A 27,289-nucleotide genomic window follows, 5' to 3' on the forward strand; every position below is an offset into this window, starting at 1 on the left:
GTTCCTACTTAACAATAATTAGTAAATCTTTGAGCTACCTATATCTGCCTGTTTTTGTCTACACTGAAATCGTTTCAATACTCCTTTAAAATTAACATATTTCTTCTAAGTATGACATTTATTATATCTGAATATTGTGCCTATTCTAATTCCTGAATTTCTAATAGTGAATATTCTGAATTCTGAATAGTGTGAGGGGTCCCGGGTTCGTTACCGGGTTACCCATTTTCTTAACTTAATTTTCCCTATCTAGATACTTATGCGGTTCTCTGGAAGAGACTACTTTTATTAATAAGTGCGCCGATTGTGATATTATGCTATACTTATTGCTATGTTTTTGTTTCTATGTGTGTGAAACTGTTTCTGTTTGTGTGCGATGTGCATTGTGCATAAAATAGTTTTTTTTTATCCTCCCGAGTCTCCCGACGGAAAAAGGGGTGTTAAGTATAAGTTTAACATGTCTGTGTATCTGTGTCATCTTTATCTTGGAGCCTAAAGTGAGCCTGCAGGCTAAACGTGAGTGCCTCAACGCACCCCTGCCTACCCAGCCAGGGCTTACAGCGAGTGAGCGTTGTAACTCCAGTGATGTTCTCGCTAAATTCAGGTTAGTTTGTGCGAGACGTGGAATTAGCGAGTTTAGTGCAAATAGCGGCCGCCACGGGGGCGCTGACCTCGTCTCGGGGGCGGGTGGCACAAGTTAAGGGATATAAGCGAGAGCGAGAATAATTGTGTTAAGTATTAATGCTCTCTCAGCACAAGCTTGCTTGTGTTGAGGTCCACCAACCCGCACTAGGCCAGCGTAGACTAGGCCTAAACCCTTCCTTCATTGGAAGGAGACCCATGCCCCAGCAGTAGGGACGTCATGGGTCGATGATGAAGTATTAATGCAATCGTATTATTTTTATTTATTACTAGCTAAACCCGCGAGCTTCGCTTCGCCTTAAAAAATCCCGTGGGAATTCCGCGATAAAAAGTAGCAGTGTCAACCCTGGGTGTCTGCTAACTCATTAAAATTAGTTAAGCCGTTTTGACGTGAAAAAGTAACAAACATACTCACATACTCAAAAACTTTCGCCTTCTTTCATAATATTAGCCCACTTATTACGGGAATAACAAAAAATCCGAAAAATGCCAATGAAATATAAATTTTAACTACTTGTCAGTAAACTTATATTTATGTAACTTTTTTGACATGTTTAAAGGAACAGTAGGCATAAGTGGGTTAGGAGGATAGGATTATTTTACAATTATACATTCTGCTTTTTGTACCTTAGGGGCCGTCCATTAATCACGTGAGGCTCAAAGGGGGGGGGGAGGGGGTACTGAAAACCTCACGAAACATCACAAGGGGGGAGGGGGGGTTCTCGTTAGACATCACGTGTATTAATTTTTTGTCAAAAATTGGGAATTTCTGAACCGATATTTTGGACAGCGCAAAAATTTTAACGATATTCTAGCATGACCTATTTTTTTTATAGTCAAAAATTGCCTTTACATAGACTTCCAAAAAAATACACGTGATCCATGTGGGGGGAGGGGGGGTTGGTCCCAAACCTCACCAAATATCACCAGGGGGGAGGGGGGGGTCAAAAAATGAGAAAAACGACCTCACGTGATTAATGGACGGCCCCTTATGCAGTAATTGGTAGAAAATTCTTGTAGCATTAAGTGCACATGTCCATCAGATTTAATGTGGAGTGACTCATTTGTTTGACTTGCCTTTTGAGTGCCTTGCAAATGGGCGGCACTCTTCCGGAAAGGCTGTCTGATGATGATAAACTACCATATATGATAATAAACCTTATTGCTACTAAATGTACAACTGCAATTAAAGCTATTTTAAATCTCCATTATTATGAGCTGTAAATCATCAGACAGCCTTTCAACAAAATCGCGTCCGCTTATGAAATCGCTCGTCGCTTCTCGCTCGCACCACTCACTCCACAGTGCACCGCGCCTCTCCACCACAGTATCTCGACGAGCAGTGGTGAAACTTCGTCCTTACACTTTGTTACAGACGGAAGACTTCGCGAAGGTTTGCTGGAAGATAACGCTTTTAGCGACTGCACCGGCATTTGTGTGTGGCTTTACTCGTGTTGTGTCTATATAGGGTCTGAGTTCTTAACTACTTAGGTAGGTACTAGGTATTTTAGTCGGTGTAAAATGTATAAGAACATTGAAGTACATTTTTAATCCCTGACAAAGAGGGGTGCTATAAGTTTAACGTGTATTTGTATCTGTTCGGTGTATCTGTTTGTGGTAGCGTACCTCAAAAACTGACTGATCCTATTTTTTTTTGCGTTATTAAAGTAATGTTAACTACCTACCCCGCTCTCAGCACAAGCTTGCTCTCAGCACAAGCTTGCTTGTGTTGGGGTCAGAGATATGTCAACCCGCACTAGGCCAGCGTGGTGGACTAGGCCTAAACCCTTCCTTCATTGGAAGGAGACCCGTGCCCCAGCAGTGGGGACGTGATGGGTCGTGATGATAACTACCCCGAGTGTTTTGTTGACTCGTTGATGAGAGTCGTCTTTTGGCCTAGTTTTTTTTATTTATTTAGAAGACCTAGCTGACTTGTAACATTGAAATTGTACTCTTCTTTCACTCATAAATCCATATTGGGATTAGATTCTTACTTATTTCGTTACAATATTAATAAATTTGACACACCCATTTGGAAAAGTCTTTTCCAAGAAGACACACCCGACAAATAAATTGCCTCAATTTTTATTACTTACTTGCAAAAAAAAAAAATTTGGCATAGATCCTGACGTTGGCAGCATTGCAAGAATTTCGTTCAGAAATGCAGATAACAAATGAATTTGAGAAAGAGAACAAGATTTTTAAAAGTTTAAATTGTTTGATTTGAAAGTTAGTCGACTTATTTTTGTGGACATTGCAATTAAAAGTAGGCAGTTATTTATGATTTTAAGAACGCAATGGTTCTCAATCTTGTGTCCCTAAAGCCGCGTACCTACCGGGCCAACGAACGCCCAACGAACGCCAACGGTTATCCCAACGATGGATATTTATCCTAACTAATATTATAAATGTGAAAGTAACTGTGTCTGTCTGTCTTTCTGTCTGTCTGTCTGTTACTCTTTCACGCCAAAACTACTGAACGGATTTGAATGAAATTTGGTATACATATGGTCTAGACTCTAGACCCTGAGAAAGAACATAGGCTACTTTTTATCCCGGAATTCCCTAGGGAAAACTTTTTAAGGCGAAGCGAAGCTCGCGGGCACAGCTAGTCATACATAATACAGGGCAGATTGCAGCAACGAAGGTCAACGAAAAACGTTCGTTGGCGCTCGTTGGGCCGGTCTGTACGCGGCTTTATACACAGGGTGTAGCAAAAGTAGTAGACGTAGGTAAGTATTGAAGTACTTATAAGGAGTGTAGGAAACATTTAGTAACGAGTGACTCAGGGGCTTCTTGTAAACAAAAATTTTATCTTTTTATGTAGATACTATTAAATCGTGTATGATATTTTATTTTTTTATGCTTTGTAAAATATAGCACGAGCTATATGACTTGATTCATCATCATCATCATCATCATCAGCCTTCTATCGCTCACTGTTGACAACTTTGACAAAATAAGTATTTATATCTAAATACACTAAGTGCGAATGTACCCTAGTATACTTATACCTACTAGGGCATGCAATACCGCAATACCGGTATCCCGGACAAAATTTCCGCTTTTTTCAATACCGGTATTGAAAGTTAATACCGGTATTGAAGTAATACCGGAATTGGACTTTTTTAGGCTATAAGTAAATAAAGCGATTAAGATTTAGTTAGCCTTGTGTTCCTTCCTATATACTGTGAAAGCGCACTTGTTCCCAACCGTTTAATGCAGTTTTCGGCTGCTAGAAATCTACTGTCTACCATGCGTAAACGGACACCGGATGTAAAAAAATAATTTATTCTAAAATTAAACTCTAAAACTTAATTCTCGTAAAAATCTACAACAAAACACAGAATATGATTGCATTTCCTTGTTTTATTTAGACGTATACGACCTTTAAACACAGTATATGCGATTTATTACAAGGAATTCTAATACCGGTATTAATACCGGAATCCCGGTATTGAGTTGTAATACCGGAACTCAATACCGGTATTGAAAATTGTTCCGGTATTGCATGCCCTAATACCTACATCATGGAGCCAAATCGTTTCCTATCTCAAAAATGCAAATTTCTTTGTCCTTCACGATATATTTAATCTATTTTTATCAATATTCGTGTTCCCAATACGGAGAGATAATGTGAGGCCGTCTGATAATCCAGGCACTGATAAAGACCTAGTTTGGACCTAGTGTACCTAGATAGGTATTGCGTGAACTGAATATGATTATAAGTACCTACTTAAATAAAATGATAGGGTCTTACCATCTTCTGCACTCATGTGTTTTGAAACTTAATGCCTAATAAGAAACTTTAAAATAAGTCATAAATAATAAATAATATCGATTACTTAGTCCAAAATACATTTACAAACTATGAATATAAAATGATATAAATATTTCGGAAGTAAGTAAATTATTTAAAAACGATTAAGTACTACATGTAACCCACAATCTATTCAACCCAATACCCACCTAGTAACTATTTTCTTCGACACACATAAATCTAACTTGAAAAAAAAAACTACCTCGAATTCCTACCTGGCCACTAGACCCAAGCACAAACTGCCAGAAAAAAAACAAACATCGTAATCTCGGCCTCCTATTGGCCGGCTAGGGGCCCTTCGCTCAACCAGTTCTATTTACAAGTTATCTATCCTAGAAACCGGATACCATAGATAAAACTTGCAACATACCTCTATGTATATTTTTTTACGTATGGCTGCATAGATATAGAGACCTTTGCCGCGTCCCCCAGCGTTAGACGAAAAAGCGTTGACCAATGGGAGTGCAGCGTTGCAATTCCGCGTTTGATTTTGATTTATTTTTGACAGAACACAATAGAATGGGGGGAAAATGACGCGATCTCTTTTTTCATTTTTTGTCTCACATTATGAGTCCCTTTTTCGTGTACAGCAGGCTCGGCCCGTTTGAACAACTTTTTATTTTGGAAAGGAGCTATGTTTTTTTTTTGTAAAAATATTTCCTCCTAGATAATATATATATTTTTGTCTAGGTCTATACAATTTTTTAGGTTAAAAATATATTCAACGTAACAATGTGGTAAAAAAAACTCTACCATAGAAATTTTGAACATAAATCTAGATGATAAATTATCTAAGTAATGATTTAAAATAATAGATTAGGAAGGTCGAGGACAGAGGGCTGTGGCGCTCCTAGCGAGAAGCCTATTATTTATTATCCTGGCCATTAGGTACGGGTTGATGATGAAATAAAGAAAAAGGCATTTAATAATGTTTGGGGTTTTTAACGTTGGTTAAGGTTATCGAGTTAGTGCCCAATGTACCTATTTGTCATTTAACAAAAACATGTAGGTAAGTGCCAATGCCAATATCTCCATAGTCGGTTATCCAACCGCCACGGATTGGTTAATCAATTATACGTCATTTCCATATAAAATTCTTGACAGATGTGTCAAAAATCAACCACTAATACCTGGTTATGCTCTAACCGACTATGGAGAAATTGGCAGTAAGTATACCTACCTAAATACCGTCTTTGTTAGACACAGCGGCGCGTCAACAAAACTGCGCTAAATAATTCACAATATGAAGACATTTTATCAGCAATTTGTGATAATACCGACTGAACACTATCACTGGCGCTGATACTGCCCACGATCTCAAGGAAAATTATTTATACAGGGTGTTGTCGAAATAGGGTGACTCAGAGGGTCATGCTGAGTAAATTTTGCTCTAAGTACACCAGTTTGGAATTTCGGGAAAAAAATATATAATTGAATAGGATACTCTTTATTTTGCACAATGACTAAGTACGACCAAGTAAGTAAGTATGTATATATTTAACAAAATAACAACTTCTAAATAAAACATAAAAGGGCGGCCTTACAGCTTGAAGCAATCTCTACCAGACAACCTTTGGATATAAGTTTCAATTTTAACATAAACAATCTAAGTACTCCTAAGTAATAAGTCACGTGACCGTCAAAGTTTCAATACATAAGTAAGTGTTCTTTTTTTCGAGATTTTTTAAATTACTTAATAGAATTTTCGGTTTGACGACCGAATGGCGTAGTGACCTGACTACTGAGCCGATGGTCCCGGGTTCGATTCCCGGCTGGGGCAGATATTTGTTTAAACACAGATATTTGTTCTCGGGTCTTGGATGTGCCCGTAAAATGGCAATAGGCCCGCCCCCTATTACATTGGGACTAACATAACACTCTGGCGAAAAGTGGGTGCAGCAATGCACCTCTGTCTACCCCGCAAGGGAGTACATTAGTACAAGGCGTGAGTGCGTGTTTTTTTTTTTTTTTTAGAATTTTCACAGTGTATTTAGAATGACTCCCCTTGACTCACTCCATTCCGACTTAGGTATACCCGTTTAGCAACAACCAGGAGAGTTACTCTCTCTCTCTCTCTTCTCGTGTTTTGAGGCTGACTAAGCAGAAACCCATCGAACAGGAAATCCTCACAAGAAAATGGAGGTGGCTGGGTCATACCCTCAGAAGACCCGAAGAATTCCCGTCGAAGCAAGTGCTCAGCTGGCAGCCAACCGGAAAACGTAAACGGGGCTGCCCAAAAACAACCTGGCGACGTTCTGTGAAAGGCAAAAGTTGTGGGAATGAAGTGGGAGGATCTCGCAGCCGCTGCCCAAGATCGAGCCAGATGGAGAAATCTTCTCAAGGCCCTTTGTCCCTGCTGAGGGACGTCAGGATGGATGTATGTATGTATGTATGTAGGAGGGTAACTCTATGCTGACGAAAAACGAACGAACGTCACATACAGTGACCCCACTGTATCTAGGTAATATAATAATATCTGATTAGGTAGGTATATCTAATACCTACTGCTAGATATGATACGGTGATTCCCCCATTTCACTCATCACGGAAGTACTTAATAAGAAATTCAAGGTGATGCTAAAATAGTCTTGTAAGTACTTAAAAAGTCAAAAAGGAACAGGTTTTAAAGAAAGAAAGAAAACCTTTATTTGTCTTAGACAGCAATGTTAATTTACATTTATACAGAGAAAGAGATATAAATATAGGTAATTAATCTAATCTACTGGTGATAAATAATAAAAAAGTTTTGGAAATTTTAAAACGTTGACAACTAGCGAAGTGTTGGCTGGTAACGATTGGATGCGGAAAGCTGGCTGGCTCTCATCCAGTGGCATGCTATGGGAGAGGCCTACGTCCAGCAGTGGACTGCTATCGTCTGATTATGACAATGAAAACGTTTTTATTTCTTACTAGCTGTTCCCGCCAGCTTCGCTTCGCCTTAAAAAGTTTTCCCGTGGGAATTCCGGGATAAAAAGTAGCCTATGTTCTTTTTCAGGGTGTAGACCATATGTATACCAAATTACATTCTCATCCGTTCAGTAGTTTTGGCGTGAAAGAGTAACAGACAGACATACACAGTTACTTTCACATTTATAATATTAGTTAGGATTAGTTAGGATTTCTTTCCAGGTACAGGGTACTTATTACAAAAAGGGCACCCCCTTTCGGCTTAGTGTAGCCTTTTTACGACACCCTGTATAATAGCAATTCATGCTCTTGATAAACAAAATACTCATAATCTAGTGATCCACATTTAGGTACAATATAGTCGCAAATTAACTTTATTCGATATCCTAAACAAAATTTCACAGTTCTTTATGTTTCGTCTAGGGATTGAACTTTGACATTAGTCTATCTACTAACTAGGAGCTATATAAATGAGTATTTTTCAAAAAGAAAGTTTTTAAGTATTTTTTACAAATTACTATAAAAAAGAACTCAAAATGCTGGACACAAACGTGGTTTCCACGTGCCGCAGGACCTTGGTGAGGAGACGAGAAAAAAACCGTCTGGTGACGTCACACGCACCAGCACTGGCCCCCAAACTATGTACCTAACCTACCAGTGGGGTTACCAAAACCAATCAATCAATAAGTAGCGTCGCTCACTTGTCAAATCTGAAGTAACTTCTATGGATTCGTTAGATGTTTGATAGACGACCGAATGGCGTAGTGGTTAGTGGCCCTGACTGCTATGCCGAAGGTCCCGGGTTCGATTCCCGGCTGGGGCAGATATTTATTAAAGACAGATATTTGTACTTGGGTCTTGGGTGTTGATATTTATATTTAGTATCTATCTATCTATGTATTTGTGTAGATATATCAGCTGTCCGACACCCATAACACAGGTCCTGCCTAGCTTGGGGTCGGATGGCCGTGTGTGAGATGTCCCCACATATTTAATAACAATCAATAAGTAGCGTCGCTCGCTTGTCAAATCTGAAGTAACTTTTATGGATTTGTTAGATGTTTGATAGTCGAGCGACGCTGTCTATGGACTTTTACCTATATCTTTTTTCACCGGGAAAGACATCTGATACAAACAAAAACCACCCTTATAGGAATGTAATAAGGGTCCTGTCAGATGTCCTTCCCCGTGAAAAAAGGTTTAATTGCTCATGTGTCAGTGGTGGTACGGTAGCTGGCCTAAATGTAGCCACTTTTGATAAAACACTTTTTTTCATAATCTTACTAAAAAGATTTTATGTACCTAACTAATAATAAAATGTCTTAGCAAAAAAGAATGAAAGTAAAAATGACGTAAGTATTTGCAAAGTTTGCAAGGGCTCTTTGTAAGTACTTCACAATACCACGCTTCTTGACATTTTAGTAATAAGTATTCGAATATCGGTATGGTTTAAACTGTTAGAATTTACAAGCACAACATGTCCAATGAAAACTAAAGATTGAGAACCGCTGGTAGGATCGTTAAACAGTAGTAGGAAAGTTGTAAGTTGCTCAAGCTTATCACAAGTTGTTTCATATTGCAGGGGATGCATCTGTGCACATAGAGTGCGACAACGCTAACTTCGCAACAGAAAGTGCCAACACCAAATCACAGTCACAAATCTCCTGACCGAACTGATTCAAAATAAGAGCTCAGTGGTGGAAGTGGGGTGTTATTTGGCGGGACGTTTATTTGCACTGACACTCCGTCTAGTTTGTATTAAAATACTAGCTGTTCCCGCGAGCTTCGCTTCGCCTTAAAAAGTTTTCCCGTGGGAATTCCGGGATAAAAAGTAGCCTATGTTCTTTCCCAGGGTCTAGACCGTATGTATACCAAATTTCATTCAAATCCGTTCAGTAGTTTTGGCGTGAAAGAGTAAAAGACAGACAGACAGACAGACACAGTTACTTTCGCATTTATAGTAATATATTATATATTATTATTATATATATTATATTATTATAGTTTTAATAATTTTATATAATTTTAGTATATACAGGATGTTGCAAAATTGGTATACTAAGCCGAAACCTACATGTGCAGCATGGTATATCTAAGCCCGAATCTGAAATCAGAATTTGGAAATTCGCGAAAAAAAAAATATTTTCCCATAGTAAAAAGTCACGTGACCAACAAAGTTTCTATGGAAAATAAAATTTTTTTTTCGCGAATTTTCAAATTCTGATTTTAATTTCAGGCTTAGATATACCATGCTGCACATGTAGCTTTCGGCTTAGTATACCCTTTTTGCCACACCCTGTATAGTTAGGATAGCTGTTCACTCTCATAATCAAAACACAAATTCTACATACTTATTGATCGTGTTGAAATGTACTTACATATTATACAGGGTGTTGTGCTTCGGACTTTTTTTTGGGTGATATAGTAGGTCATTCTAAGATTTCGACATTCTAACTTTTGTCCTTGGTGAATTTGTAAATTTCGCGAAAAATAATTGGCGTTCCCTATTCAAACTCCTTCAGAAACTTTCTTGGTTGGAAGTGTGGGGAATAGAATAGAATAAAATACTCTTTATTTTGCACCATTAAAGAAAACATTACAAAATCACAACTTATATATAACATAGTACAAAAAGGCGGTCTTATTGCTTAAAGCAATCTCTACCAGACAACCTTTGGATGGAAGAGACAATTTTAACATAATTAACGAATAGATTTTTTAATTTGCTACTTAGGTACCCAAGGACACAAGTTGCATGGAATTAGCACCCAGCAACTGACAACTTATCATGCAAATGACGGTGGAATCATCTTGAACTTGTGTTGTGTGTCTCAACAAGTTCATCCCTAATGTAGGGATTATTATATTAAGTGTAAGAAGCCCCAAGGTCACTCCCATGCGGTCGCTATATTTTTATTTAAATTGAAACAGGCCCTTCATTGTCATTTAGATATGTTTCATCATATTTATTGTGAACAAGTACTTTTAGGGCGAGTATGATAATGACAGATCTTTTTAGAAATTGGTGTAAGTGTAAGTAATTCTGAAAAACTTTATTCCTACGATTTTTTTCAAAGGTTTTTCAGGGTGACCCCCTGATGAGCCAAGTATTTCGGCTTAGGTACTATACCACTTTTGCAACTCCTGTAGATCGTGGCACGTCTTATTCTTCGTCGTTCAGGGCTATTAGATACTTACAGAAAAAAAACCTATTTTAGCCGTTGCAAAGTTAGCGTGTAGCCAGACTCTATAAATCTACACATAGGTGGGTACCTACTACATAGACAATTTGCTCTGTATATCTATCTATCTACATAAAATTCCCTACATTTTATCCGTACAAAAAACATAAGTACGTATCACAATAATATACTTATGTACCTACTTTACCTATTTGTCATAACTTGAAATCTCCCCTAGCTTAGCCTATTTACTAGATAATCTGTCTAGTCCAATCCTAGATAAGAATGCACCCTTCTTTTTATTTTGTAAAATTATTCTTTTCTTTATCAACAAGATCTCCGTATAAATATTCAAACACTTACTTTTGGGCGGGTTGGTTGTTATTACCCCGTGGCCTATTTCTATCCATTTATTAAAGTCAAGACTAACTAAGCATTTATGATTGTAGATGGTAGACATCCTAACTAAGTATGATATTTTTTATGTTAAGTATATTTTTATATCAAGTTAAGTATATTTTTTCTAGTCAAAAATAGCTTTTACATAGACTTCCAAAAAATACACGTGATCCAGGGGGGGGGGGGTGGTTCCAAACCTCACCAAATATCACCAAGGGGGAGGGGGGGGTCAAAAAATGAGAAAAACGACCTCACGTGATTAATGGACGGCCCCTAATATTATAAATGCGAAAGTAACTAACTGTGTCTCTCTGTCTGTTACTCTTTCACGCCTAAACTACTGAACGTGAATGAAATTTGGTTTAAATATGGTCTTGACCCTGAGAAAGAACACAGGCTACTTTATATCCCAGAATTCCCACGGGAAAACTTTTAAAGGCGAAGCGAAGCTCGCGGGAACAGCTAGTAAGCTATAAATGTGTTGACTGGAATCTTGGCTAGCAGGTTATTTTATTCACGAAGAAATGTATCATTGATCGATATAAACTTGGACGCACAAAACTATTTCATCATTCCCACTAGTGATAGGTGATATTGATATGATATGATAAGGGTGAAATTGGTAAATTATCGCAACTATAAATAATTAATGTTCAAAGTGTAGTTCCTGCCATCTAGCGGAGGATAGCGATACCACATAATTTTTGCAATATTGCTGGATTTTGAATTTTATTAAATGTATTTTAAAAATTTAATAAAAACATCAATATTTATAAAAACTTTTTGCACGTGTATCACACGTTGTTTTACAATACTTTTTGTCAAAAAAGAGGTTAATAATATGGGAAAATAAGTAAGTAGGTATAAATACCTTTTGGAGGTTATGGTAGCAATAATTTACTTACAGGCATTTTTGGATCCTTTGTAATATTGTTTCGAGCTAAGTTCCATTACTTAACCCATTTTCTCAGCAGCACAGTAAACTCAAACATAATGCAAATACAATTTCAATTATCACTAAACTGCATACTTACTTCACTACGCCAAAATAAAGCAAAACTAACTTTGTAAAAATTTTATTAACACATTCAGTGCCAAAATTTAATACCTACGTAAATGATTTTATTTTTTACATAGACCGCACGCCTCTATATTTTTTTCTACGTTATTAGTAAAGAATTACTTGTAGTACAACCTTATCGATAAAATTAGTTTGGAAACTGGTCAAGTACTGTTCATTTCAGCTAAGATGATTCCTGTGACGTTTTGAATTTTACGGTTTTAAAGATATTCCACAAGAAGGTGCAAATTATGAACTGTCACAGAGATGATCTTATCTACAGGGTGTTGCAAAAAGGATATACTAAGCCGAAAGCTACATGTTACTACATGTTAGTTTATTTAAGTTAGTAAGTTCTTACCTTTTCTTTCTTTAAGTACCTACATAATATTAATGCAGTTATATTATGTGCACCCTGTTTAACATTGTATTTTTATATACACTTAAGGATACCTATTATTGGCCTTATCACACTCCTTATGTACTTCGTAACGCTGTTGGTTATCTATAAATAAATAAAATAAATGAAAATTTTTGCAACATCCTGTAAAAAGATGCATAACTCTCCATAGTAATTATTCGATGGTTCATTCGATAGTTAGTAGCTAAGTACCAAAACTATTTTAAGTAAAAAATAATTATTATTTATATGCAAGTATTGATTATATCATATAACAGTACCTACAACGCCATTTTTATGTAAGTAACACTAATTATGGATAATGATAATGATTTGAATTTGAATTTTCAAGAGGTGCTACATTTCGTTGTCCCTGTCATTATTACTCTTACTACCACCATTACGGTAAGAACCTACAAACCAATAGAAGTATTTTATAAATGATTTACTGATAATGCTTTCGAAGCTTTAATAATGTCTCTTTGAAATACGTATTAAAATTATTTAGACCAAAGTACCTATCATCATCATCATCATTATCAGCCCGTATCTGCCCACTGCTGGGTATAATCCTCTTCCCTGATATCACGCCATCTCTTCCGGTCCTGTGCGAGTCTAGTCCAGTGTCTACCGGCCACCTTAACAATGTCATCAGACTATCGCGCCGGCGGTCTGCCTATTCCTCGTTTGCCAGTTCTTGGCCACCACTCTGTGACTGCCCCAGTCCACCTGCCGTCGTCCCTCCTAACCAAGTGTCCTGCCCATCTCCACTTTAATCTTGTGATTCGGCTACCCACGTCATACCTAAAGTACCTATAGCTCTATAAATTTGCACTACCATATATGAGTTTAACTCTAGGCAGGTACCTATTTGCAATACTTACTGCCAACCAAGTACTTGATGTATTCCTAAAAAATATACTTATTAAAGTGTCAGTTTTACTATTTATTTAGTAAATACATAATATTAAGGGCGACTTGTACAAACATATTAAATCTCGATTTAAGCCATAAATTTTACATGGGTTAACGTTTCTTAAATCAAGATTTGACACTAAATGTAGATTTAATATGTTTACTTGTGCAAAAGGCCCTAAGACTCCTGGTCCTAATTAAAAAAGACTGTAAAAAAATGGTTTTAGCTATTGAAAAGACAGTCTTTTGTTATGAATTTCAAATCAATTATTTTTTGTATTTTAATTATCTAACTACCTACTTGTGAACATCAATCAATAATCTTTTACAGATGCAAAGCCTTCATAATGAGTAGGCCATATCAGTCCTCGTCCTTCCTCATCTAACCACTATCAGCTAAGGGCGTAGGTCCAGCTACTTGGGGCCTTTTACTTACTTTAAGGGTCTGTTTCACAATGTCTGTATAATGGCTACCTATGGGATAAAAGACATGCTGTCACTCTCTGTACTTAATTATGTTTTGGTCAGTGACAGTATGTCTTTTATCCCACAGGTAGCTATTATACAGACATTGTGAAACAGGCCCTTATTCTACTGCTATGCTATCATTTTAAGATACTCAGAGCAAAAAAAGAAATATGCTTCTCTAGCCCACAGGAGCAAGACTGCTCCTACAGTGACATTAATATTGAAGTATAGTGCCACAAACTTATCTGTTCCGGTGAGAGCGAACTAAATTGGTCCATACCTCATTACTTACTGTACTAATGAATTTCATATTGACATAGATTATATGGACCAATTTAGTTCGCTCTCACCGGAACAGATAAGTTTGTGGCACTATATGTGCATATAAATATCCAACTGTCAGTGCAGTAGGTATGTTTCTGCACTTTATAAGTCATCATATTTTTCAAATTCTATTAGGTATATCTTATGTTTTTCACTGAGCAAAAATATAATAGGTATATGTAAAGCCATATGAAGAGATTACCAAGAATATTTTACTGATTAATTTATATATATTATTATATCTAATGTATTTGTATAACTTAACTCTACATATACCTACTAATAAAATAGTAAGAAATCAATTGTTTTTTGTCCTATATGAGATTCCGTTTGTACTTGTTTAGACTTGCACCACAGCTATCTCCAAATATGTTCATACTATCTCTTCCATCCAAAGTTTGTCTGGTAGAGATTGCTTTAAGCAGTAAGGCCGCCTTTTTGTACTGTTTTGTTTTTGGTTTATAAGTTGTTTTTTAAATTATTTTCCTTGTGTAAAGAGTATTGTATTGTATAACCATAACTTTTATAGTTAATGCACGGAAGCTCTCTGAATAGAGAGCTTTGCCTATCAATAGCATTTATTTAAATATGCAAGTATGCATTATTTCCTTTAATTTTAAACATACTGCGTAGGTATTGGGCATGGTTACAGACTTAATAATTTGCTAAGTGATAGAAAAATACAAATAATTCTAAATAAACGCAAAATTTTCTTATAGCTTTGCTAGAACCAGGGTCTCCAAATAATGCAATAAAGTGCATTGAATGTAATGTTAGATAATAAAATTAGGATAGATAAATAAGCAACTTACCATTCCATGATGAAATCTCTCGAATGATCCATGATCTCCAGTTTCATCCGATCATTGCAAATCCGCGGTATCGCCGCGCACAATCACTTCACAAAAATGTCAATAAAACAATATTTATTCGCGAAAAATATAACAAAATCAACTTAATTATGCTCCCTGTAGGCCCCAGAGTGATTTCCAACAGTTATTCAAATAGGCCTATAGGAATCTTATTGGACACTTTTCGCCGAAAGTTGTGCGAATTTTATTCGCGCGTCCACGCCGTTTGCCGTGAATTTAGGCCTAACCGCGTCACAGCGGCGACGCGCGCGCTCCTCCCTCGCAAAACAAACACTCAATCGCGAATCAGATAAAAAAAATACGCCCGATAATAAAGGACAAGGCTCCGATAAGGGATCAAACTCTCCTATACAACACCAACAGTAGAATTTTCTTGAAAACGTTTCCAATATTCGAACGAAAAATCTAGTAAAAAAATTAATATATCGCGCGCTATATACTGTAGGCAATTACCGGTGCTATTACAAAAATACACGTGACACATAAATCTGATAACAATCCAGGGATTGATGTCAAACGAACGGGGTGGGTTATTTTTGAAAATGGGAAGGGATAAGTTAGTCGGTACGGTTAAGTCTAGTTAGGAGGCTGGATACCGCGGCGGAGATTAAGTTGTAATTGTTGGGTGGGTGTAGCAGGGCAGGGGTGTCGGAGGGTGGTGCAGGGTGCCGGGTAGACCGCGAGGTGACGGGAGCTGGCGCGCGCGCGACTCGCGTAGTCGAAATGGCGGCGCGCCGGGCTCTCGCTCGGTAACCTTGCGCGCGACCTCGCGGCCGCATTTATGCCTAAACGAGCCATCGCCGGTCGCCCCCGACACTGTAGGTATACTCATTTTGACTAAATACCTAAATTGTCTCTGGCCTCATGGCAAGTTATAAGCACTGCACAAAGCTAAGCCTCAAGTTTTTTGAAATATGGGTATAGGTAGGAAATGATTGTTTTTTTTCATAAATTTATGTTATTTTTTAAATATAGCAATTAATATTGTGAAATTCATACTTATACTGTTATAATTTAAACTCTTAATTAAAAATATGGGGTGTACTTACTTAAATTTAATGCAATGAAAGACCACGATCACCATGACATGGTTATTATTTATTATTATTTATTACCCTTATTATTTATTTTATGTTTGTATAAGGATTTTTTGTAAATTTTTCCATCTAAGGTATGTTAATCCGTGGTAACTGAAACAAAATACTACTACTTATATGTATACTATTCATATTCAATATAGGTTAAATTTGACACATCAACCTTAAAATTTAATTCGATTTTATCAATAAAACATTGGTAAGCATTTATGAAACGAGGAAGCTATGGACAGTGATAGATGAAATACCCAGGATGAGACCTTTTCCCAGCAGTGGGACACAATGTGTTCATAAAAAAAAACATATAAAATCGTAACAAATTCATGTCCTGTAAGAGGTAGATACCTACTATTAACTAACTCAATTATAATGTTAATACTAATAGCTGGTAGGGTGCTTTTAAATTAATATCGATGGTAGGTATGCATATGTTAAGTTTAGCCTAATGTAAAATCAGAAACAAATAGTAGGTAAACTTAAATCTATATGTAACTAAACATTCTCATAATCATTTCTATAATTTAACCCTCGCATCTAGGTTGATATAAATCTCAAATAGTAAATCCCATTAGAGTACAATTCTTAAGATATTTACGATTGGTAGAAAATATATAACTTGGTAAAATATAAAAGGTAAGGTACCGAAGCTTCAAAGTAATTCGGTTTTAATGACATACAACTATCAAGGCGACTGACTTTTAATAATAATTTTACAAAAGTAGTCAAGTGTCTAGACACCTTTTTCCACTCATGCATTATACTTGTACCTACTGGAGGTTGCAAAAAAGGTGTTGTAATTAATGGCTCACATCAGAAACACAGCATAACTCATCATTCTGCACAATTTTTGCTCTACAACTTTGAAATAAGTAGGTATTCACAAAAATATTAGCCGTTTTTTTTAATGGGATATTTTAATCAAACAATCGATTTAGCGTTTAAAACCGTAGTTATATTATCTTTCTTGAAATACTATTTTTAACTAAGTAAAATTATGTGTAAATTATAATATTTCAGTTTTAGTGAATAATTTATTTATAGTAGCTCTAGCTACCTATAAGTTGACTAGGATAAATGTAAAAAAAATTGCCATAAATATTGATAGGTTAGGTTTTTAATACGGTTTTATCAGTGTGTTTTATGTTTATAATTGCATTCTAAAACGAAATTTCTAGTAAACTACCTAGGGTTATATATGTAGGTATTTTTGTAACTTGTTTTATTTAAAAAAATAGATGCAACTTTCTTCTCATTTTAGGGTTAGCTATCACTTAATTTTGAATCTGATTCATACATAGGTAAGGACAAAGTATTCAATAGAAGCTATTCTTGTATTGACACTTTTTTGTTTAGGTAATTCACGCATTTATTAAAATTTCAGCCCTTTCGAGATATTGACTACCTACATTATTCAACATGAATTTGATTTGCTTTAACTGTATCCTATGTCATTTGTTTCGTTACAGTCATGTTACTAGATAATTTTTAGGTTTAAGACTGAAGTGTACCAAGTAGGTATCTGTCTGTAGTATCGTAATTGAAGCATGTACTTACCTACAATAAGAACATAATACCTATATAATGTAGAGAATATATTATTACCTATTAATTATAAAGTATGTAACTTATACAAATTTTACATTTAATTGTCCTTCCTATTTCCCCAATAGGCCTAGGTTGGTATATAATCATTAATCATGTTACCACCCCTATATCTCCTTTTACTGAGCTGCCACGAACGTGTTAATAAACTTCCTGTTTGTACTCTTGACTCCACCCGCCCTAAATTACTGATATTAAATTAAAATGTTTTTTTTTTCAATCAATCATTGAACCACTTTAATATATAACACAATATAATAATGTTAGGTTTGTTATAAAAATAGTTTTAAGTATATTTTGAAAATATAAATTATGCCCATTGTATAATACCAGTACTGCCATCTATCTTTGAGTAGCAAAAACAGTTACAAGAAACTGCACGATTAATACGTAGATAACTTCAGCTACAACTTAAAAAGAAGAAATAAACTGTCATCGTTTTGTTGCTAGCTTCGCATCATTACGAGCGACAAAGCTGAAAAATGGCGACGTCCGTCAAGTTTGCTGTTGTTGATGTCAACGATTTCCTCACAAAAAAACAAACAAACGAGCCTAGTTTGGCCGCAGATTGGGCAAAATTAGAAGAACTTTACAACAAAAAGTAAGTTGGCTTCATAATTATCTCCCTACCATAGTATTTTGCATTAAAAAGTCGGCTAACCTATTTGTTTTTAACTTTCAGATTATGGCATCAAGTAACTCTAAAACTGCAGGAATTCGTAAAGCATCCGTTTCTGCAGACTGGGGACAATCTAATACAACTTTACAACAACTTTTTGAGTACTTTTGAGAACAAGTAAGTGGCATTTTGCTTACTCATGATGCGATCATTGTTTTCAGTTCTGATGAGGTTTCTGTGTCCGAAAGCAATGCATGGCTGTTTGTAAAGCCTGGCTGTAACAGAAGGTTTCATTATAATGTATAATGCTTACACTAATATTTAACTTGTGTCCTGTCTACTAAACATGATCACAAGGGGCCTAGGAAATCGCGATGGTACTATTGTCGTGCCACGCATTTTAATATTATAGAAGGTGTCTCCACTCGGCCATATTATCGCAAACGGTTGACTGCGCGGAGACATCAACTCATCGCAATTTCCTGGATTGTGAAGACGGCCTCTTAAACTCTACATCTTCATACAACTCTCCCTAACAAACTTACCAACACTGTTTCCAGAATAAACCCGCTGTCACTGGTGGAGATAGTGGCGGTGATCGTGGAGCAGTACAAGGACAAGAAGGAGGCCATTGCCTTCCTGGAGAAGATCGAACAGAAGGTCAAGATCAACGACGAGGCCACCGCTCTGTGCAAGGTAAAAACATACATACATACATACATACAATCGAAAAACATTACCCTCCAGCAGTCGGGTAAAAAAGAGTGGCACACAGAGTTAACACAGTTTGTCACCCTATTTGGGACATTCTTCTACCTAGGTTGCCTGAATGGTACCTTTGTTCTATGCCCTAGGTCTAAGTCATACATTGTTATTATAATAATATTGATAAACCCAAAAACAACTTTATCTATTTATAAAATCTGTTATTAATTTGGGGCATTTATCTCTGTGCGGTATAGGGTATAGGCTGGTTTTCAACTAAAAATGTCCACAGTTGACCTTTTAAAAGCAAAGGGAAGGTTTGAAGCTAATTAGCCTTCAGATAACTAACTGTTTCAACATAAAGAAGAATATTCACAAATTCCTGGTATAAATAATTATCCACCACAAAACTCATAATCATCAGCCTACAGCAGTCTCCTGCTAGACATAGGCATCTTCCATCCCATGGCACGCAACAAGATTCAATGTATATCTTGCCGCATCCAGTCATTACCAGTCACCTTTTGCAAGTCATCACCCCATCTAGACAATGGGCCTCATACACTATGTTTGTCTAGTTGCAGTCTCCACTCCAGAGCACTCACACTCACTCACACTACACAATCCTAACCCTACCTTCTTGTATTGTACCCTCCAGGTGCTGCAAGGCCAGATATACTTGGAGCAGCTGAACGACCTGGACTCCACGGAGCGCGTGATCGGCGAGCTGGAGGGGTCGCTGGAGGACGCGGACGGGGTCACACCTGTGCATGGACGGTTTTATAAGCTGGCCTCGGAGTATTACAGGTTTGTGGGCTTTAAGTGGAGGAGTTTTGAAGACAGAGAATTGTTTTAAAGAGACGAAAGTGTATTTATTCATCATCAGATTTGCATTAAACACACTTTGTCTTAAATTATTAATGTGTGGCAACATCAATACATAAACTAAACTTGAACTTGAGTTAGTTTGTAACACTGGTCAACACGATTTCCGTCTTTTGAAATCTGTGCATTTTTTGTTACTCTTCCACGGAAAAACAGCTGAAATGCTGTAAACTGACGAAATTATGTAGATAAGAAACTGATTCCTTGGCCTTTTAATGCTGGAATTTCCATGAAAAATCCATCTAAGGCGAGTCGAAGCTCGCGGAAAAAAGTAGTTATTCGTTTTGCAGTTAGATGTACAAAATGACTTATTCCTTACTTCTCTTTTAATACTTTCCCTTTCTCGCTCCCCAGAGTCCGCGGCCCCATGTCCAAGTACTACCGCGCGGCGCTCCGCTACGTGGGGTGCGCGCGCGGGGGCGCCGCCCTGCCCCAGGCAGAGAGACAGGCGCTGGCACTGAGGCTGGCTCTGGCTGCTGTGTTGGCTCATGATGTGTATGACTTGGCTGAACTGGTGAGTAGATAGAGCTGTTTGTGGGTTATGCGGTCCTGGTATTTTTTAGTCGATCGCTGACTGAAATCTCCATGTAACATACTTGAGTTGTCTCACTCACCTTGTGGTTTATGCGGTTTTTTACTACTTTTCGTTGATTAATGTATTTCAACCTCAAGCTGGTTGAAATCTCCTTATGTTTTCATGGTAATTTTGAAGCGGCAATTTGAGATTGTGAGATGTCGGATATACCTAAACTGTTCAGGTTCATGCGTTCCTTCCTAGATTGGTATATGAAAAGTATGTAGAATCTCCTCAACCATATACATTCCTGGTACTTGCAAACTACTACATTGCAAAGAATCCTTCAGCCAATAATTATACTAGGCTGGAAATATACCCCTCTCTCTCTGTTTTCTCTCATATCATATACTATGTGGGATAAACTTGTCTTTCTGGCAAGACAACATAATCGACCAAGCAATATCTTTTAATGTTTCTTTCCATCCCCCAGGTGGCACACCCGATCCTGGAATCCCTCACCGGCACCCCTGACGAGTGGGCTATTCGTCTGGTGAAGGGAGTCGCGAGCGGGGACCTGGCCGCCTTCGAGCAGGCGCGCGCCGCGGCGCCCTGCCCCGAGCTGAGACAGGCTGATAGACAGCTGAAGCAGAAGATCGCCATACTGTGTCTGATGGAGGTAAAATACTGATCTTTCTACTGAAACACAAATTACGTGACAAAAATATAGATATTCCGACCAAAATACCGATATTCTGACAAAAATACAAAAAACCCGACTAAAATACTGAACTTTTGACAAAAATACAAACTAAAAGAGCCATTTACCGACAAATTCTTAAAACAATGACAATTCAATGACACAACAGTAGAGTTGGTTGAAGTAACTAAAGTGGTAAGTGCTAAGTTCGATTCCCGACCAGGGTACATTTATGACACTCCAACGACACAATAGCAGAGTAGGTTAAAGTCGGTAAGTCTCGGGTTCGACTCCCGGCCGGGTTACGTAAGGTGCGTCTAGCTCGGGGCGAGCGGGGACCTGGCCGCCTCGAGCAGGCGCCTGCCCCGAGCTGAGACAGGCGGATAGGCAGCTGAAGCAGAAGATCGCTATACTGTGTCTGATGGAGGTAATTGTTTTAATATTGGAATCACAGACGTCTAGTCTATTATCCTAGATTCCCCGAGTGCACTTACTGCGAGTGTCAAAAACTAGTTAAAAGGTTGAGCATTTCTCAACTTTTGTTCATACGTTTAGTTTCGTCCAGCTTAGGGACTGCAATCGCGCACCAGTCCCGCGGGACTGAGCCTTCCGATTCGTTCATTGTCAAATTGTCAGCTCAAATTCAAAACATCTCTCTTCACAGTTAATGAAAATAGAAACATGAAGTAAGCGTTCAGTGCAAGCTACTAACTACAGAATGCGTGTGTTATATACCATTACCCCTGCTATTTCCGCTACATGGCGCTCTTCTATGCTCCATACATAACACTAATCCGCTCACCTCGCCACCAGATGGCGTACAACCACGCTCCATACATAACAATATTAACTCCTCATTCCCCTACCAGATGGCGTTCAACCATACTCCATAATGAAGTCCTAAAATTATATGATCATATTCATTAACCCCCTCTCCCCCCACCAGATGAAGTTCAACCGCCCCTCCTCTTATCGCGCGCTCTAATAATAACTAACAACATTAACTAAGACGATAATTTAACTCGACTCTCAGTTGAAAAATAATAAAAAAATTAATTATATCTATCCTCCTTTCCCCACCAGATGGCGTTCAACCGCCCCTCCTCCCAACGAGCACTCTCGTTCGCGGAGATCGCGGCGGCGGCGCGCGTGCCCCCCGCCGAGGTGGAGCTGCTGGTCATGAAGGCGCTGGCCGAGAAGCTGATACGGGGGCATATTGATCAGGTGGGTGGTGGACTGATGGACGTAGGAGGGTGGTGAAAGGATTTGGCAGGCAGATTATACATCAGCTTGAAATCAACAATGCCTGTCGTTTTCATTCCGAGTCCAGACACTTATTGGCTACCTGACTGTCTAAGATGTCGGTCCCGCTGGCAAATTCATTTATTATATATTACATTTATACGCAAGGGCAGGACAGTGTCCCCCATTTAAGAATCATTCATGGGACTTATGGTGAACCAACGACTGTTGTTGAGATTTGTAATCATATAGAAAACCCCTGAGTTATCGCTAACTCAACGCACACACAACGCTCTTGTGGCATCTCTCTTATTCATAGAACTCTGCCACTGTCAGAGGCATCATGATTCACAGAATTTTACCATTTACCTACGCCACCATTAAAGTTCGATAAACGCAATGTTGCACTCATAGAACTAAGGGCCACTTGCAGAAACATATTAAATCAAGATTTAGTGTTAAATCTCGATTTAGTGTCAAATTTTATATGGACTGACGTTTCTTAAATCGAGATTTGACACTAAATCTAGATTTAATATGTTTCTGCAAGTGGCCCTTAATTGTCACAACGTATGAGTAATGAACGAATATGATAGTTTAGTTCCCGCTTTGCCCATATTCAACAACAAGAATTCTAACCCCCTTTCCCACAGGTGTCCGAAGTGGTGCACGTGACGTGGGTGCGGCCGCGCTGCGTGTCGCGCGCCGCCGTGCTGCAGCTGGCGGCGCGCGTGGCGGCCTGGAGCAGCGCCGCCGCCGCCGCCGCCGCGCTGCTCGACAACGCCGCTACCGACGTGCTTACTTTGTAGACTTAGAATAATAAATACATATATACGAAATATTGTTGTATGTGGCTGAATAAACGATGATCGTATTCTTTTTTTTTGTAAAAAAATATAGTTGGAAATGTCTATGGTTGTTTATTTTGATTCCCGCCTAAAATAAATGAAACATGGCTGAATGAGCGTTGAATCGTATTCTTTTGTTTTTTGTAGAAAAAAAGTGTCTATGACTGTGGTTTTATGCATTCCCGCCTTAAATAAACATGGCTGAATGGAGGTAAAATCGTAATCTTTTATTGTACGTAGAAAGAAAGTTTCCTTCTTCGATTTAGATTCTAAAATGGGTTTTAGCTTGAGCAACGTTTTATTGTCCCGTCTTCACATATGCTTCCCAAAAGGTGTAATAAGTACGACTTTTCGCTGACTTCTTTTGTGTTGGTGACAACTAGAGCTAGAGTGGGCTAACTGGGGCTGGGGAGTAAAGTAAACACCTCAATAACATATTGGAATTTGAATTATTTATTAAAATATTATTTACAGAATATTTAAAACTTGATAACATGGCTCTAGATCAAACTTATGGCGAAAGACTATCTACCCTATCAACTATAATATAAAGGGGAAAATTGAACAACACATTGTGTTGACAAAACTACGCTTACATACAAGTCTATATACAAAATGCACATTGATTCATCCACAAGTGTAGCCGTCTCGCTCTAGGGGTTACTCCATCGACGACCGGACGAACAAGGATTATCAGGCAATCGGCAAGCTTAATACAACGAGACTAGAGTCGTGGTTAGCGCAGCGCTCCGCAGCTTCGGAAAAGCAAAACTGCAGACCCTCTAGCACGGGTTTTGCTATTTATGAAAACGAAAAAAGTTTACGTTTTCTCCTGTCATCTGCATACATTATGTGTCAAAAGTTTCATGATAGTTTCCGCTAGAGGCGCCACTTAGTATGCGACAAAACGTAAACTTTTATAGTTTTCGACAAACTATGAATCCTGTACTAGACCTGCAGACTCGATTGCGTGACAGTTCTTGTTCGTTCGGTCGTGTACTCATAGAGTGGTCCCTAGAAACACGGCCATGTGAAAGCGTGTTGAACTAAAGGGACGTATTTTTGGAATAATAATGATAAGGATTGGAATTTCATATTTACTTAAAATAGAGGAACAAGTAGTATATATAATTTTTTTAACTCGCATATACACAACATAATTATACAATTTATGTGCAGTTTTCATTTTAAGTCTATATACAAAGATAATTATTTATAATATATTATGCTTAGAGAATTGTTACGTTCTTACTGATATCTAGTGATATAGTTTTTGTTCTCACAGTGGAAAATTTACAAAATATAATAAAATAATAGAAAAGAAATTATATAACAATACATTTAACAAAAGGCTGGTGTAGGCACACAACACACATAAGAAGTTTTTTCATAGAATTGACGCATTTACCCTCAATCATCTAAAAAACAAATTATATATATTTTAAATAAAATACAAAAACATGAAAAAGAAAACAATAATATCTAAAAATGGAATGCACACAGGAAGTCAACTTAGAAAACCAAAAAGAATTATAAAATTTATAAATTTTTCAAAACATTCAAGTCTAAATTTAAAATACGTATATTGCACTTTATCACCGATTTTATATTTACGTTTTTCACGTTCGTTCTCTCCCATGGAAACACCCTCCCGGCCCTCGCTTGAATGTATGAGATCACAAATTAAAGTTACTATCAACATAAATACTCAAGTAGGTATTTTAAAAGAAATTCTATCCCTTAATTTGACTATCAAATTGATCTTTTACATCTCGGTAAAATATAGAATATTCAGGAGTGATTCAAAACTGAACATATTTAATCATTTGCCCATATTTGTGTTGAAGCTTCTTTCTGAACCATCTCATCTCACTTTTACGTCATATCAGTACGAAACAATAATGTCAAATTCGACAGTGCTAGGCGACCTAACTTTAGGTCAAACCTCATGACAACTTCACCACGCTATCCTATCTCAGCAATAAATTCTGTCTAATATTCCTTTTATCGCGATCACCTTCAAGCTGACAGCATCTGTCATTAAACTGTCAGACCCTGTCTGCTTCTTGTCAGCGACACATTGTTAAGCCCCGTAAAATGCTATTCCGCCTCGCTGCCATTGTCAAACAATAATCATCATTACTTACTTGTATTGACGACGTTTGTACGGCTTAAATCGCATATCACAAGCGTATTAGCAACTCACGAGACTTTTACTATAGACCATTCACCATAAGGTGTCCTACGTCATTACGACTTCACATACCACGAGGGTTCTAAGGACTCTGTATGGTGAACCTATAGCGTACTTTATTCGATACTTTCCTATAAAAGTTTAGGGTGTTTTCTACCGCACGGTCAGGCTTTGTATAAGCTGTTGACATAGCTTCCCACACTCGTGCTGATCTCCTGATATCCGTCTCATCTTTAAACCTTTCTTCTCTTTCGCCTTATTTTCGCAGACCGCCACTTCTATCTGTATCCCGCCAGAATACTCCAGGTTCAAAAACCCGGTCAACGCTTCTTTGCTATTCGTCTTGACAGCGTCTTTCTCGTCAACAAAGATGTTTTGCGGAGGCACCATGGAAGCTGTTATAGCCTCTTTTAAGAGTTCCACTATTCGCTGCGAGTCTAGTTGCGAGCAGACGGCCGACAACGCCACTTCGTAGTACTCCGCTGCGACAGATACCTTCTGAGGACTTAGTAGTATGGGGATTCTTCTCTCCTCTGGTCTACAGACGTCCGTTAGTCGCAGATCCATGGTGGATCTCTGTAGTTTCTCAATCTCTTCCACTTCTGGTGGACTTTCTTCATCACACTTCTCGAGGCAGTGGCGGCTGCTGTCTCGAGACATGTACACATCTTCATAATACTCCTTGACTTCGCCCAAAACCCCCTGAGCGGAGAAGCTGGACCGAGGAGTCTCCCCTCTTTCGGAGAAGCTACTTCGGCCTAAATCGCTCCGCTCTGAGAACGAAGATCGGCCAAAATCTCCGCGTTCGGAAAAGCTTCCTCTGTCCGAGAATGAGAAAGATTCTCGGTGCTCGCTGAAGCTGCCGCGATTCTCGCTGAAGCCCGAACTTATCGATACGATATTCGAGTAAATAGATTGTATGTTCTGCTCGAAGTTCGGTGATACATTTGCGCTGTCATTGCTCAAAGAATCATCACTGAAGCCGAGACTCTTATCGCTGCCACGTCTCGGGTACTTCAACTCGTCTATCTGCGTCAAGAACCTATTCGTCTCATCCACACTTTCCTTAGGCGACGGCATTTCCGAGTCCCCATCTTGTATTAATTCCACTGGAGTCTGCACCTCAGTCTCCTGACTCACCTTCCTACCAATGCCTTTAGTGATCGACGGCCGATGCTCTAAATCCGACGGCTCCGATATCACAAACTGCGGCAACATGTACTTCGAGTTATTCTCCAGACTATCCATCGAATCCTCACTACTGGACGCCACCAGCGTAATCTCTGACCCCAAACAGTCTGTGAGACTAATCTGCGGATGATTCTGAGGGTTCAAAAACTGCGGATACTTATCAAGATTATGGCTTCCATTGCCGATTTCCTCTTGTATCATGTCGAGCGGGGACCCGGGGTTCGATATGGGGCTGTTGTTGAGCGAGCGATGGGCGACCAGCGTGAGCTGTGGGTGTGTGAGGGGGTGCGCGGGGGGGTGCGCGGGGGGCGCGGGGTCCTCGTGCCGCAGGTCGAGGGGGGACGCGCCGTGCGCGGGGGTGCCGCGGGTTATCGAGCCTGGAAGGGGGAGAATACAGAATATTAGTTTGCTAATAATTTAAGTTGGGCTTGACCGCCAGTGAATGAATCGTCAGTATCGATTGCTATTTTGATCTGTCATCGCGGACTGTAAAGCCAGACATAACATAAGCATACTTTTAAGTATATGAAGTTATGGAAAAGTGAGCCAATCACAAGAGTAAAAAAAAACAGAACTTTAACCACTGTATAGTGCCACAAACTTATCTGTTCCGGTGAGAGCTCACGTAAATGTCTAATATTTCTTGATTCTATAAGATTTAAAGTTTGCATTTAGTGGTAATTCACCCTTGTGGTTTTAATTA

At 38.3% G+C, this 27,289-nt stretch overlaps 2 protein-coding genes and 1 long non-coding RNA gene across 6 annotated transcripts in view; 1 reads left to right on the plus strand and 2 right to left on the minus strand.

Annotated features, from left to right (window-relative positions):
• The window catches only part of LOC105389016, an 81,565-nt gene extending 65,758 nt beyond the window's left edge, over positions 1-15,807 (minus strand). Inside the window, exon 1 of the long non-coding RNA XR_007268099.1 lies at positions 14,930-15,807. This is a non-coding gene — a long non-coding RNA (uncharacterized LOC105389016). The remainder of the gene's footprint in view (positions 1-14,929) is intronic.
• Positions 15,808-18,138: 2,331 nt separating this feature from the next.
• Positions 18,139-23,185, plus strand: LOC105395596 (26S proteasome non-ATPase regulatory subunit 13). Its single transcript, XM_048632068.1, has 8 exons — positions 18,139-18,289; positions 18,371-18,484; positions 18,868-19,003; positions 19,671-19,819; positions 20,252-20,411; positions 20,905-21,090; positions 22,195-22,335; positions 23,007-23,185. The coding sequence occupies exons 1-8, from the start codon at positions 18,171-18,173 to the stop codon at positions 23,160-23,162; spliced, it is 1,161 nt and encodes a 386-aa protein (XP_048488025.1). The 5' UTR covers positions 18,139-18,170; the 3' UTR covers positions 23,163-23,185.
• Positions 23,186-23,631: 446 nt separating this feature from the next.
• The window catches only part of LOC105388620 (serine/threonine-protein kinase SIK3), a 37,265-nt gene continuing 33,607 nt past the window's right edge, over positions 23,632-27,289 (minus strand). For all 4 annotated transcript variants that reach the window (XM_048631999.1, XM_048632001.1, XM_048631998.1 and 1 more), the window contains one exon: positions 23,632-26,963. In XM_048631999.1, coding sequence (XP_048487956.1) covers positions 25,549-26,963 — 1,415 coding nt within the window. In that variant the 3' untranslated portion in view covers positions 23,632-25,548. The remainder of the gene's footprint in view (positions 26,964-27,289) is intronic.

This window comes from Plutella xylostella, chromosome 30, assembly GCF_932276165.1.
Source record: "Plutella xylostella chromosome 30, ilPluXylo3.1, whole genome shotgun sequence".
Taxonomy (NCBI): Eukaryota; Metazoa; Arthropoda; class Insecta; order Lepidoptera; family Plutellidae; genus Plutella; species Plutella xylostella.